The sequence below is a fragment of the Vipera berus genome (genome assembly GCF_964194415.1).
Source record: "Vipera berus genome assembly, chromosome: 1".
NCBI lineage: Eukaryota > Metazoa > Chordata > Lepidosauria > Squamata > Viperidae > Vipera > Vipera berus.
This window is the reverse complement of record NC_138202.1, coordinates 88,770,890-88,786,462: the sequence shown is the minus strand read 5'-3', so window position 1 is coordinate 88,786,462 and position 15,573 is coordinate 88,770,890. Positions and strand designations below refer to the sequence as shown.

The 15,573-nt window shown below is 37.5% G+C and overlaps 1 protein-coding gene across 2 annotated transcripts in view; it reads right to left on the bottom strand.

Annotated features, from left to right (window-relative positions):
- PRMT3 (protein arginine methyltransferase 3) overlaps nucleotides 1-11,543 on the bottom strand; it is a 75,241-nt gene extending 63,698 nt beyond the window's left edge. The window contains exons 1-7 of one of the 2 annotated variants that reach the window (XM_081332343.1): nucleotides 11,422-11,472; nucleotides 11,080-11,242; nucleotides 8,724-8,806; nucleotides 7,135-7,184; nucleotides 6,189-6,291; nucleotides 3,276-3,429; nucleotides 194-335 (exon numbers count right to left, since the gene is read on the bottom strand). In XM_081332343.1, the coding sequence (XP_081188469.1) occupies nucleotides 194-335; nucleotides 3,276-3,429; nucleotides 6,189-6,291; nucleotides 7,135-7,184; nucleotides 8,724-8,806; nucleotides 11,080-11,242; nucleotides 11,422-11,449 (723 nt within the window). In that variant the 5' untranslated portion in view covers nucleotides 11,450-11,472. Of the gene's footprint in view, nucleotides 1-193; nucleotides 336-3,275; nucleotides 3,430-6,188; nucleotides 6,292-7,134; nucleotides 7,185-8,723; nucleotides 8,807-11,079; nucleotides 11,243-11,421 lie in introns of both variants that reach the window. The other variant, XM_081332344.1, reaches the window with a different exon arrangement.
- Between the last annotated feature and the right edge of the window lie 4,030 nt (nucleotides 11,544-15,573).

Genomic DNA, 15,573 nt, shown 5'->3' with positions numbered 1-15,573 from the left:
CTGTGTTTTTAACATGTGTATTTTCTCTTATTATTTTGTTCTCTTTTTTCCTTGCATTTTTACCTGAGCTTCACCAGGATAACAATCTTGTGTGGATAGGGTTAAAAATGCAGCTGTATTGCAGTATACGTATGGGGAAACAGCCTCCTTCCATCTTTCTCACCATAAGACATGCTTCTGTTCATTTCCTAACCTTTAGCATTTCTTCATGGATCCCAAAGTGCCCATACGAGCTGAAGTAAACATCTTCCTCATCCTCCTTTAAGTTTCGAATCGTGCTATCAGATGAGCTACTTCGGATTTCTGTGTTCATCACCAAATCCTGTGCAAATTGCCTGTAATCAATTTGAAACATACCCTCAAGACATACAGTAGTATAAGAACTATAAAAAGGCAGCATATAGGTTGCATACTGTGCTATTTGGTGCCTTCCACATGCTGAAGCTCCCTCTGCTGGCTACTGCATTGAAAGTTGCTTGGAATTCTTTTGAGCGTTTCAACCTCAGTATTTTTTGACATTCCAGGGCATGAAAAACTACAGTATATCTCGTTGTTTCTATAACCCTACTCAATTCTAACTATGAGAATCAATTTGGTGTAGTGATTAAGACACTAGGCTAGATACTGGAAAACTACGAGTTCTAGTCAAATGTATCCAAAGTGGTTTTTATTTTTAAAAACGCAATTGGGCTGTTTTTTTGAGGAAAAAAGATGTTTTGCTTCCTATCCAGGAATCTTCATCAGTTATATAGGATGCTGTGGGAGATGGAAGAACAGTTATTGATAGCTGAGATCAGTTGGTGGGGGGAATGATAGGTTCTGACAGGATGGTGGTGCAGAATGGAAAGATTGTGTTTCCCTTTGCAGTTAACACTATGAGTTCTAGTCTTGCCTCAGACACAAAGCTTTGGACTCTCTCTCAGGTTTAGGCAGCAGAAGGCAATGGCAAAATATCTCCGAAAAACCTTGCCAAGAAAACTGCAGGGACGAGTCCAGGTAGACACCAGGAGTCAATAATGACTCAAAGGTACACAATTTCAACTGAGGTAAAGCAAAATGTATATAAAGATGATGTTTTGAAAGGTGCTTTTGGAAAACATAAAACAGCAGGGAATAGACTCCAAATAATCGAGTTGATGTTAGAAAAAACTTTGTCCAATTACTTTAAAGTAGTTTAGCAACCTTTAAAAATAATAATCTTTCAAGGAATAGCAAAAAATAAAGAAAAACAGAAGAGTCACAGAACCACAATAGTGGAGAAATTAACATTTTAAAGGCACTTTAAACAATACTATAATTTTCCAGCATCCTCTTTCTGCTACAAAAACAATAAAAGTCTACAAGGCAATAGCAGTTCCTTGCTGAGTGATTTTAAGAACACAATAATCCAAAAGTCTATTTTTAAAAACAAAAATACTATTTGAAAGAACAATGGCTATAATTTCAGAATACCACATATAAAGCAACTAGAATGTGGAACAGAAGCTATTCTAATATTTTACAGACAAGTCTACATCAAATAAATCTTAACTCTTGGTAATCAAATGGACTTACTCTTGTGATTTTTCTGGCAAAAGTACAGAAATATTTGCCAATGCCTTTCTAGGATGATTTCTGACTTCCCTTCTGGTCTATAACTAAAACATTTTAAATGTGTTTTGATGCAGCCTTGGGTGTCAAATTCTCCTCCTGTAAAACAGGAATTAAGGGTAGCTGTCTAGGATGTGTCGGTCTGTACTTTTTATAGCAACAAAAATATTTGGATGACACTATCAAGTTGATCAATTTCAACATCCCTGGCTACTGTTCATGCTGATGGGAATTGCTACCGATACCCTAATGTATGTTCTAGTTGGATCACTAGCCACTAATGAAGGGGTAAGAAAAGTGCAGAGTCGAAAAGTGCAGAGTCGTGCTCAGTCTGTGCCTTCAGAATAGACATTTCAATCAATTTTGTGACTCAAAATACTCCTGTCTCAAGACTGAGCCAAATAAAAGAACAGAGGAATTGATTTAGCAATTCTCAGTTGAAAGAATTCAAGTTGGAATGCTCTACTTAGGGCATCAAGTCCAATCCATAGTTTAATTTAATCTAAATTAAAGCCTCCAGTTGAACTCACCCAATGAAAGGGACATTACCATGGTAATTATTTCTACTGGTAAACTGCTTCTTTCAATATTAAATAAGAATCTGTCTTTCAATAGCTTAAGTCTATTAAAAAGCAACATGCATTCTTGAATTACAAAGAACCTGTTTTGACTTTCTAGTAATACTGTATTATTCAGTTACCTGAACATGTTATCATCCTGCTCAGTCTTATCAATATTACATATTCATATTTTCTTGATCTCTGACAGGATTTAGTTTCTAGTCCCCTGATCATCCTTACTGGCCTTCCATGGTATCATTCTCATTTGTCCAAATCCTTCTTAAAATGTGCCAACTAGAACTAGATATACTCAGTATGAAAATTCACCAAAGAAAAATAAATTGTAATGATTATTTTTTTGTTTTGAAAATTATAACTATATTAATGGACCCTTAAATTGACTTTTTACTAATGAGGTATTTCTGATTCATACAGCTTTGCAATCAATTGCTATTCAAATACCCTTTTCATAAGCACTGTAATTAAGCCAGACATCCTCCCTGAATCCCGTTATCTGTGCCTTTGATCTTAAATGAACAACTTCGCATCTCTCTCTGTTGAACTTACTTTCGGAACATTTCTCTAGCCCAGGAGTAGGCAACCTTGGCTGAGTCATAAAAGAGCCAAGGTTGCCTACCCCTGCTCTAGCCTATATAAATCATTTGTTTTCTAGGGTACCAGATAAATCCATCTAGTTTTGCCTCATTTCCAAATGTGAGCAGCTTTCCCTCTATCACTTTTCCAACACTAATAAAAGTGTTAGACACTTAATCACAACAACACTCCAGTTCAATGAGGGCATTCCAACTATGATTATTTCGAGCTACCTATGTATCCACTTGATGATTATGCTATCCAGCCCACATTCCCATTTCACTGTGCAATAAATCATTTGCTATTTCCTATTATTTCAACAACAGGAGATTGTGTTTTAGCTTAGCTGAATCCAAATTTGGGGGGAAAAATTACTTCCTTCTTATTGATCAATTCATTAAAAGTGACTAATTGTTCATTTTTTCTTGTCTTTAATACACTAAATATTATACTCCTATATCCTCACAATATAGCCAAGGTTGTTTCCAACTAATATTTTGAACTAAAAAGTGTGTTATTCAAAATGATTACCTCATTTTCTGTAGATCATCTTGGGCTCTGGCCAATGCAACTTCTGCCAACTCAGTTCTGTGCTCAGCATTTTTCAAGCATTCAAGGAGAGATGAAGCCTCAGATACTCCACTAGGACAAAAGATACTGGAAGAATCAAGAAGGTCTTCTATATCTGCAAATAAAACACACACATTTTGTACAAATATGAAGTGGAATTTAATGGTTTAACTTTGAATAAGAATAGATATTGACCATGCTTCCTAAATATATCTTAGTTTTGAAAAGTAATCCAGATAAGAAGCACAGCCAGGAGCACTAGCTCTGTCTTTATTGTAAGGTTACTTTTAACAGAATCTTCCAAGACTGAAAATATTTTCCCCTCTTACTTTCTTGTTACACAACTAGGATCCCTTCTGAAACATTTGCCATGCCATCCTTCCTCTGGGTTGAGATATCTTTTACACACCAATTGTCAGTCTCCAGCTTTTCCTCCTGTCTTCCAAGATCGTTCCCACATATCATTACAACACAACACGTAAACTCAGAGAAGTGAGTATAATGTGAATTTTCTTTACTTACGTTTGCTTAGTACAGTAATACAGTATCCTACCAACAATCAAACAACCTTTATTCGGTCACTGACCAGCAGATAAAATACAAAAGTTACAACCAGGATTAAAAAGGAAAAAATGTAATTGTTCTAAAATATCTAAAAAGGTTTAGAATAAATATTATACTGTACTACATAAACTATAGAATAATACATGGCTGTGATTAAGGAAATAAAATCAGACGGATCCAACAACATGTTAAGGTAAAACAGATCGGAATGACCAGGATATTTAGTAAAGATTTTAGTAACAATTTCTGGTGAGCACCTGTATAGAAAGGGCAATACAGTATAACATGTTTTATTGTTTCAATTATTCCTCCACCACAGTCTTTGTTCAAAGGGGACTTTACCTATCTTCGTTAACAACGGCTGTTGGAAGGGCACTGAATCTGGCTAGAATAAGGAATGTTGGGATTATTATACAGTTAAGATATCTAACTAGCTAGAGAACGTGTGCAGAGTGGCTCAAGAAAGTGTTTCTGGATAGAACTGGAAAGTTTGCTTGCAGCTCTAAGTCAACAGCCCTCTGCTTTAGATCAGCTAGTGCACGTACATGGACTATCAAGGTGATGACTGGCCATGAAAAACCATTAAATTGCAATTTAGCATGTGTTGCCTGGCACCAGGAAAACTGAAAGCTATCCATCATAATTAAAGGGGCCAAGCTGGCTGAAAAATAGAAGACCTTAAGCCAACAGGAGAAGATGAAAACCAGGCAAAAGTTTGGATTTTAGGTAGGCCAGCTACCTGTTCAAAACGCAACAAGGTGCTTGAAGAATGGTTCTGAAAAACTTGGGCTGAAAACTTTCCAAAGGAAGAAATGACCTGTAGGGTCCCAAAAAGAAACTGGGTTTAAATATTTGCCAAGAAGATTTTAATCACCGCTGGTATATTCTGAACTCATAAACAGCTAAAGAAAGGTAAAATAGTCAAAATAGTTTCTAATGTTGCTTCTTCCCAGTTCCAAAGCTCAAAAGGACTCAATCCAAAGGATTAGCGTGTCTGTTTTACTTTTGTTTGTGCAGTACTCACCAAGCCACAGATAATATATGGACAAAATCTATCATATGTTTGCAGGAGGAAAAACAACAACAACTGTATTGATGGATAATCAATCAACACGAATATTTTTGAAATTCTTTTTTCCAAAAGGGATTTGTTAATTTGCAATAAGCTTTAAAAATAAGCTCTAAATTCCACTGGATTCATAGTGCAACACAGATATGTATGAGTTCACCATTTGTTCAGGATCCATATAGTCCTATGTAAAGAGAGCTATGGAACACACAGAATCATAGGCGCCTCATTGATTTCAAGACTGCAGAAGCTATCACAAAGCATCCATTAATTATACCATCCATAAGCAATGCAAAACGCTGTTTACAACTCAGCACACGTAACAAAACCTCTGATGATTTTAGTGATAAACCAGTTCAAAAATATCTATTAGGTCTACTTGTTCAACCCCAATTAGGCTATGCACATTTTTCCAATTTGCATACCTCCTTGAAGGAGTGAAATGTTTTTAACAAAATATCCCCAACTCACAGAGACAAGTTAGCAGAATTCTGTGGACCGTGTGGTCAAAAAGAAGTGAAAGATCAAGCAGGCTCAGGGTATTAGCATTTGCTATGTCTTCTCACAAATTTTCTATCAGGATAAATTTATTCTGCCTCAGATCAAAGACTGAAACCAGAAGTAGAATCCAGAAAAGGATCTCTAAGAACATCTTTGCCTACACAGGCATCATTATTTCAATCCCTTCATTCAAGAAGTAATATTCCATGCATCAATAAGAGCTTCAACAGGTTCATCAGCTCTGGCTTATGCAAATTCTCCAAAACATTCAAGAAGCCACCACATTCCATAAGACTCTGCTGAAGAGAAGAGATATTAAGTTCTCTATGCAAAAATAAAATATAGCTTCCGTTGTCCAGATTCTTTCCTTCTATCAAACTTTCTACTCTTGGCAAAGATCAAGATAATATTAGTTAATTTCTGGCAGTCTTGGATTCAACTGATTTAAATCATTTTCACTCTGTATCTGGCTTGGGTTATGGGACACAAACAGTAATAGCCTTAGTCACCGTAATGAATGATCTATGTTGGAAATGATCACAATATAACACTAAAATGCCTGTAATTTACATTTTTTCCCAAAAGGGATTTGCTAACTTGCCATACTATTTTCAAACACTTTAAAGAACAGATAACTACTAACCCATTTGAAAATATAAACTAACGATTTGGACAAGGCTTCAAGTTATTAAAAATTTCCTTACAATTTTGCAAAAATGTGAAATGAAAAGAAAATTTACCAAACTGTAGTAATAAGTCATTTTCTATTACAGGCTTCAAATAGTTATCTTCATCCCAAGGAAATGGAGGTCTAAGAGAATTAACATACTCTGCGTCTGGCTTCTGAAATAGTAAATGAACATGGAAGTGACAGACTATTCTAAGAATGAGTCATAGACAGAAATAACAAACTGGAGTTTTTAAAGTTAGATGTATGAACTACCTGTAGCATAATTCTACAACTGATACATTCTTCCTCTATTTTATAGCTGAAGAGAGTCTTTATCTATTTCTTACCTTTCATGCCTATATAATGCTCCTAATTTCCCACCCAAGAAAAATCATTTTAGTGCTAACTTGAACTTGAACTTTTACCCTTGTCATCTAAGAACAGATTAATCTTGTATTTTATATTTTAAATTTTGTCATATAGTATGCCTTATTTTAATTGCGATGCTTCTGACACAAATAAACAAACATCTAAGAAAGAATATACATAAACATATATACAGTATATCATTTCCAACTCTATTGCTTGCCATTATCAACAAGCTGTTGCTAACTATAAGTAACTCTAACATTAGATCTAGAAACAATAAATATCACTGAACATTGAGGTCCTCATTTGGGTAAGAAATGTCTGCAGTTATGATGTTAAGAGTGATCTAACATTTCCAGATTGCCTTGAATATTATGCATACTTATTTACCATATTTATAAGCTAACCCAATTAAGTATGCTTTTTAAGTGAAGTAATAGTCTGGGCATCAAGATAATCCACCATAAATAATTTTTAAAAATGGATTTTACATTCACATTTGGTTTAGTTTTTGCACTCTCACAATTTCTTCAAGTGGCATTCTCAGAAACCTAATACCAAAGGTAGAACATATTCTTCTCACAGCTCTATAATTTAAATAACATTATTTAAATTACATCTACTTTACAAAATACTTGGAAACTTACTTGCAGTCTAATAAAATTTACTAGCTTAATGTAGCCATAGAAATCAAGCCCTGAAAGAAGCAGAACAGAAATGTTTATCAGAATCTTAATCTGTTTACTCTCATGAGTTTTTATATTTCCTCCTATTATTTTATTTCTATATTGATTTTCTTTGTCCAGTTTAGTACAAATAGAAATTTGCCACATTAAATGGAATATTATATTTGATCTTATCTTAAAAATTAACATATCTTATTAATGTAATGACTTACACTACTTACAATCGCAAATTTTAAGCAGTTTACACCTGGCAAAATAAAACAATCTTAGTACAAAAGCAACCAATAATGACTGGACCAGCAATTGATGTGCATGTCTGCACATACCCCTTTGAGTCAATGTTGATTCCTGATGACTGTCTGAGCTAATCCCTGCAGATTTGGACAAACAGCTTAACATGGCCTTTTTCTATGGTTGAGAGAAACTGGCAAAGTCACCCAGCTTGTATTGTGCCTCAGGCAGGTCTAGAACTCACAGCCCCTTCTAGCTTGCTGGCTTAAAATCTACACCAAACTGACTCCCAAATGATTATCAATATTTAAAATATTTAAAAGGTAACAATGGAGACATTCATAAATGTTGGATAACGTAGCCAACATTCAGACATTACAACAGCATTTATTTTCTAAAGGTTCTGGGAAGAACACTATTTAAGGCAGTCAACTCTGCAAGGAGGTAGCGGAGTATTGTAGACTGTGGGATCCATCACAAGAAGGGTTTGTGTCTTTACCAATATTCTGAGAGTTGGGGAATGTGGCATGCTCCCTCTGCTGGAATATATCAGGGAGGTAGACATAGAGGTAGAGGCTTTTGTAGGTAACAAAAGTCTTCCCTCAGGCAACATGCAGAGTTTCTCATCCTACTATTTCACCACAATAGTGTTTTGAGGGAGATTTTGTTGAAAGAGAATGACTGGCTCAAAGTCACCTAATGATCTTCTGTACTAAAGGTGGACTTAAGCCTGAGTTTCCCTTAGTGCCATTTCAACACTTTAACTGCTTATTCTTCACATCATACTTCCATGTATTTCAGCTTAAATATTCTATTATTCTACTCACCAAAAAACAACCTAATTCACTTTATATATAGCCCATTTTCATTGATATTCTCACTTTACAAATGAAAACGAATTTAGTATATGTTAAATTATAAAGCAAGGTAAGACATCCTTCCTACAATCACGAACATGCTAAAAATTCTACTCACAGAGACACACACAAATTTGTAAAGGGTATTTATACACAGATATGTCATTGTTTGTTAAATTCTAGAATGAAATTTCTCTAAAGACACTCCACACCAATAAATAGAATTTCACAAACAAGATAAAGTGTCATACAAACACCGGACAATAGTTTTATACAAGTAAAGGGAACACTCTGAATAAGGCCTGGCAATTATTTTCCCTAAAGAATAAAATGCCCAATTTGTAAAAGATGAAATGGCAATAGAACCATAAATAAGAAAAAAACCTACCTACCTAGCTTTAAGTTTAGTAAACTTTTGAAAATGCAAAAAAAGAACCATACAATATGTGGAAATAAACTTACGATGTTTCTGAACCATCATCTCAATATTGAACCCGTGGTCTAAGGCACAGTGGCCAAAACTGTCTTCAGCTGAACTGAAAAGTCTTAGAAAAAAGCAGTATTTTAAAAACAATTCTTATACTTTTAAAATGTAGGCATGAACAGCATAACATAGAAATAGAACCAAATATCTAATGATGGAACTATGAAAGACAGAATTCAGAGCATGTGTTAGAGAATAAGCAATATGTTCCTGAAGCATCAGGTGAAAAAAATGAAATAAATAGAAACATCTCATGAGACTGTACAGGGAAAAATAATATTCCTAAAAGAAAGGCAGCAGGCTGGGAACAAAAGGTTTACAGTAGTCCGATGTGAAAACTAACAGTGATTAAATGCAAAAGAAATTCAGCATCTGAAAGATAGGAAATACATGTGGTGAAGACTGAGCACTACTGTGAATGAAGTATTCAACTCTTCTATTGCCTCTGATACAGACCAGTGGGTCAATCAGTTCAGCATACAGGTAGTCCTCAACTTACAACAGTTCATTTAGCAACCAAAGTTACAATGACATGACAGGTTTTCACACTTACAACCACTGCAACATCTCCATGGTCATGTGATCAAAATTCAGACGCTTGGCAACTGGCTCATATTTATGACGGTTGCAGTGTCCCACAGTCACGTGATCACGTGACATTCTGACAAGCAAAATCAATGGGGAAGCAAGATTCACTTAACCACCATTATTACTAACTAAACTGCTTTAGAGAGCAGGCGAGACAGCGAAGTTAAGCAACTTAACTTTTATTAAGAACCAGGCAAACAACAGAAGAACACGGCTCCTATTTATACTAGCAGCTGTCAACAGGTTAGCCAATCAGGGCTGAGCCGGTTTCCCGCGCCGTTCGCTTCCGCCAATTGGAGCCGCCTGGATTTGACAGCTCGGAGCTGTCATCGGCAGCTCGTGCTGTTACCAGGTGATTTTGACAGCCGAGAGCTGTCAGTGGTTGGCGCCTGCGTAATTCGGACCGGCAGCTTTTGACAGCTGTCAAAAGCTGCCGCGGCTTTTACCTCAGCCCTGTTTAATACATATATATAACATTAATAATGTGTGAATACATAACATAAACAACCACAACAATTCACTCAACAACTGTGGCAAGATAGATCATAAAATGGGGCAAAATCCCTTAATGAATGTCTCGCCTAGCAACAGAAATTCTGGGCTCAATTGTGATCATAATTCGAGGACTACTCTACTTTCTCTACATTGCTTTCACTAGGGAAGGTCATGTTCAGGGGTTTGCCCCCAAAAGAAGTTGGAGCAAGTGACCGCAACCCTGCTTTTATCAGCCAAACAACTGCAGAATCCCATGTAATAACACTTTACATTTCAAGTTTAAGGCGGAAAGAGTGCAGAAATATGCACTTTGTGAGTTCTGTTGGGCGCGTACATTCAGTATCCGTTTACTTATTAAATGTATATTCCCCCCCCATCTTTCTATCCCAAGCAACTCTGGGCTGCTAACTTAAACAACTTCTGAATTAAAAAAATATTATTATTTTTTTAAATTCCATTTATATCCCGCCCTTCTCCGAAGACTCAGGGTGGCTTACAAGCTTAGCAGTAGCCTTCATTCTATGTATATGCCTGCTTATTAGGGCTTTCACACACACCCCAAGCGGCATTATTACAAAGTCAGCTTAATTGCCCCCAACAATCTGGGTCCTCATTTTACCTACCTCGGAAGGATGGAAGGCTGAGTCAACCTTGAGCCTGGTGGGATGCGAACCTGCACTAATTGCAGGCAGCTGGTGTTACTTAAGGAGGCATTAGCCCACTGCTCCACCAAGGCTCTATTATGTGCATGGGTTGTCTTTTTAAGAAAATGTTACACTGCTAGGAGTGGAGGAGGGTGTTAAGATGCTGACTTTCATTTTAACACGAAGCTTCCTTGCATGGTTTAAATTGCTGGGTTGTTTTTCTGCCCTTTATACGCCTCTTTGGGGACTCTGCTGAAGCAAGGAGAAAGAAATCCCAAAGGTGCTTTTTGCGGAGGCAACTGGACTTTGGTTTTTTTTCCCCTTTGAAGACGTTTCGTTTCTCATCCAAGAAGCTCTCACTGGATGGTGGGGAATTAAAGGATCCAGTCGGAGCTGAAGAAGCTTCTTGGATGAAAAGCGAAATGTCTTCAAAGAAAAACGAGAAAGGCCAGTTGCCTCCAGAAAACGTAACTTCGGGACAACCATGACCTGGATGACTGAGATCTTCATAAGACAAGGAGAAGGAAAGGAGATAACAGAGACCAAGCAGAAACTCGTATGTTAGGCAGGTGGAAGGAGGTTCTTTTCCAACTTCAAAAAGTCCAACCTGTCGCAGAAAAGGCAGGGGGTGCTCTGCGCAGGTCCCTCCATCTCGCTGCTGCGATCGTCGGCACCATCCTCCTCCTCCTCCTCTTCCTCCCAAGCGTCCTCATTCTCGCTATCTGACAAAGGAAGCCTCGAGCCGCCTCGTGCCGGTCCCTCCGGTCCCTCTGCCATAGCGAGAGAAAAGAGGAGGGGATGAACCAGAGCTCAACCTCGCCGGAAAGCTGCAGAGAAAGAAAGAAAGAGAGAGAGAGAGAGAGAGAGAGAGGGAGGGAGGGAGGGAGGGAGGGAGGGAGGGAGGGAGGGAGAGAGAGAGAGAGGGGGGGGAGGGAAAAAAAACCCGTACCAATGCCCGCAGATGCCCCGGAATTCATAACTGCAACTCGCCAAAAGTTCAACAAGCCCTTCGGCGAAAGTTCCCACGATAAAAAACACACAACCAGACTCTTCCCACGTGGAGTGAGAAGCTTACCCTCACTTCCGGGTTAAGTGTCAGGTTTATGACCAATAGGAGAGGAAAGAGAGCGGGAGGCGGCGGCGGCGGAGAAGGCACGTGAGTACGGTGAGTTTAGGGGGCCAAATTTCACAGGAGGGAACGGAGAGAGCGTGGCTCAAATAGGGGAATGTGCGTGATGGTTGGAGCGTTGGGTTAGTGCAGGGGTAGGCAACCTCGGCTCTTTTATGACTCGTGGACTTCAACTCCCAGAATTCCTGAGCCAGCTATGCTGGCTCAGGAATTCTGGGAGTTGAAGTCCACGAGTCATAAAAGAGCCGAGGTTGCCTACCCCTGGGTTAGTGCTAAAATGCTCTGGCGTTTTGAAACGAGGGTACAAGAAACGCAATGGAGTGAGTAGTGGTAGTAATTAGAATGATTTCTGGAACTGTGAAGACGTACACAATTTTTGCTTGGGAGTTGTTTGAATTTTTGCTCCAAACACGCAGTGCAGTTATTAGAGACCGGAACAGATTTGTAACAAGCCCTTCCCACCCACCCACCCCGCCCGCCGCCAACAAACATAATTCTGATATATTTACTTTTTTTATTTTGATGAAGATACTACCTTGTTCATACAGTATTTCGTTTGGTTTCGATGCAGAAGTCCAAGGCAGCTGCCGGATTTTTATAAATAGATCATTTTAACCTATATGCATCTTTCGCTAGGCTTTTTAAAAAAGTTATAGAATCATGAATTAACCCTTCCAAAGTCAATTTCTTAGACAGTTCACACTTGATAAGTAAAATAATTAGATGTTCTTGACTCATAGAGTAGAAAAAAGCTACCGTTTTTTTAATGAAAATGATTAAAATACAATACAATAAGCACTTTACAAAATCCTCATCCAATTTTTTCTCAAATGATATTGAGGTATCCATCAGAATGCTTTCAAGGTATCCATCTGAATGTGTTTAGAAAGATTACCTGTAGAAAAAAAGCCTATAGATGTAAAAAAAGTTGCTACCTTTTAAAAAAATACATTTGAAGGTAGGATTTTTTTATTGGCCCAGTGGAACCACTAATAGAAATGTTGATTTTCAATAATTTGCTTACATAAATAATTCCAGGCAAGTTGATTCCTGGCATATGTAGTATTTCCAATTATTATGGTACCTTTTGGTTATGATACTATTACTTCCTCCTGACTGTCTATAAATAGCTGTCATGTTAGTTTTGTTGCATGAATCAGGGGACTTCAAACTTGGCCCTTTTATGATTTGTAGACTTCAACTCCCAGAATTCCTCAGCCAGGCACTCTGGCTGAGGAATTCTGGGAGTTGAAGTCCACAAATCATAAAAGGGCCAAGTTTGAAGACCCCTGCATGACATGCTGATGCTTGGTTATCTGAGCTATTCATTATTTAACCCAATTTTCTGAGTTCATATAATAAAAGTGAACCATAAACCAACCACGTGGGATGCGGTTAAAGCAGTTTCCACCTACTTGGTAGATTGGTGTATCATACAAATGTAGGGGCAGAAAAACAAAATCTCATTGTTCTTCAAATGACAACTGCTATTTTAATAAGTGCAAACATCTAAAGAAGAATATGAGACAGAAAGCCACTATAGTATTAAGAATACTTTATGTTCAGTTTTATTATTGCTTCTGATGTTTTTTAGAAAATTTCAGTAAATCTGGGTGGTAGCAACATGTATAAATATTCCGTAAATACAAATCAGATTCATTTTAACACCATTTGTCTCTTTAAAATAATCAAATCTCAAACTTTTCTCAAGCCTTTCAACTTGACCCCACATTTTAAAATAACCATTTCAGAAAAGGCATGCTTTTGTTGACTACCACAAAATATTTGTACAAAATCATAGAACGGCAAAAACATCAGAAGCTTTCTTACTGAAAACAAATATTTGCTAGGTCTTCTGATTCTGCAGTTGCTGTCAACTGAACTCTAATTCTATATTGTGGAAGATAAGAGGAATAGCAGTTAGCAGTACAAATCTGTTCAGTGAGGTTTCTTCACAGATAAATGACCACCTGACATGTAATATCTTTAGAGTGAGAATGTTGTGACTCGATGACGATTTTTTAAATAACCCTTGCAGGACCTCTCTTTAATTGTCCTTCTAAACATATGGAATCTGTTTTTACTATTGGGTGTAAAAACAGATATTAGAGAACAACATTTCTTAACTTTGGCTCTGAAGATGTTTGGAATTGCAACTTTCTGAATTTACATAGTAATGAAGCAAGGCAAGGTGGTTTGTTTATATCTGAGTGTATAACGTTTGCATTTTCTATTTATATCTGACTATGACTAAGTGTGGGAGGATTTATGTTTGATGTTTGAGATTTGGTTTTATTTTTCATCTCCAACATAGCATTTCTGTTCTGCAAAGTGTAGATGAGCACAGCAAACGTTACTTACTGGTACTTAGTTATTGTCTGTATAGTATGTCTATATTTTCTGTTTGGTTTTTCCTTTGTTCTGTGTTGTCTGAGATTAGATAGAAGATGACTGTGCTATAACACAAATCCACTGTGGTATCCTGCTTGACCAATGTGCAAAAGAGCCTTGGTGGAGCAGTGGGCTAATGCCTCCTTACGTAACACCAGCTGCCTGCAATTATTTCAGGTTCGCATCCCACCAGGCTCAAGGTTGACTCAGCCTTCCATCCTTCCGAGGTAGGTAAAATGAGGACCCAGATTGTTGGGGGCAATTAAGCTGACTTTGTAATAATGCCTCTTGGGGTGTGTGTGAAAGCCCTAATAAGCAGGCATATACATAGAATGAAGGCTACTGCTAAGCTTGTAAGCCATCCTGAGTCTTCGGAGAAGGGCGGGATATAAATGGAATTTAAAAAAAAAAATACCTGAGGAACTTGTAACCCACCCTTGTTCTTCTTCTTTAGTTGTACATTTCATTAAGAAACATGAACACAGTAGGAGATCCAGTGCTTTTTTTTGTCATAGAACACACTGGAACGGAGTTCCCGCACCTTTTTTTTTCGACAGATTTTTCCAAGTTTTTAAAAGTAACTTTTGAAAATTTGATGTTTGGTCCACGCTGACTTGAATCGCCCTGTCAAGTATAGCAGGTTGGCGGCAAAATCATTAAAATAGTGTATGCGGGCTACTTGTGTGTCAAGTCCGATGCATGTGTACTTCGTCCGCGCTGGTTGTGATGGCGCTGCTCAACTTGTGGAACTGCTTGGCTTGTGATTGGTTGTGTGGTCACGCACTGAGTGCTTACTGTGGGCAGCGACCGTTATGATTCGTTACACGACTGACGTGTGGGTGTGTACAGTGATTGACTACGTGCGAAAGGTAAATAATTTCTTTATTTTAAAAAATCATTGGTGAATTGAAAATCTTTTTTTAATTTTTAGTGTAAAAGTGTGACCCCAATTTTTTTTTAAAAAATTACTAATTACTTCTCAACCACCAGTCCTGTTAAGAACTGAATATATAATTTTTTAAATAAAATATTAACAAGATATGAGTTCTGGCACCTTTTTTCTTACAAAAAAAGCACTGAGGAGATCTGTACTATATCCATTCTACTTTGTCTTTGTGTAAAACAGATTTAAAACTTTTCAAAGTGCAACCTCAAATTAAAATGTTGCTGGCTTATTTGTAATTTAAAATGTTGTTTAGGAGCCATGGTGGCGCAGTGGTTAGAATGCAGTATTGGAGGCTAACTCTGCCCACTGCCAGGAGTTTGATCCTGACCAGCTGAAGGTTGACACCATCCTTCCAAGGTTGGTAAATGAAGATCCAAATTGTTGGGGCAATATACTGACTTTGTAAACCACCCAGAAAGTACACATTTGGAAATGCCCCAAAATGTCCATTTTCTTATTCTTTCAGGGCCCCTCTAATCAAGAGTTTTTCTAGGGCTGGACAGCTTCTGGTTCTATAGAAGTTAATGAAGTTCAGCATGGCTTTTGCTTAAATTTAGTAAGAATTGTAATCTAGAAACCTTTGATTTCCAGACTAATTCTTAGTGTGGATTGTGAATTGTCTCTCCTCTTGTGAG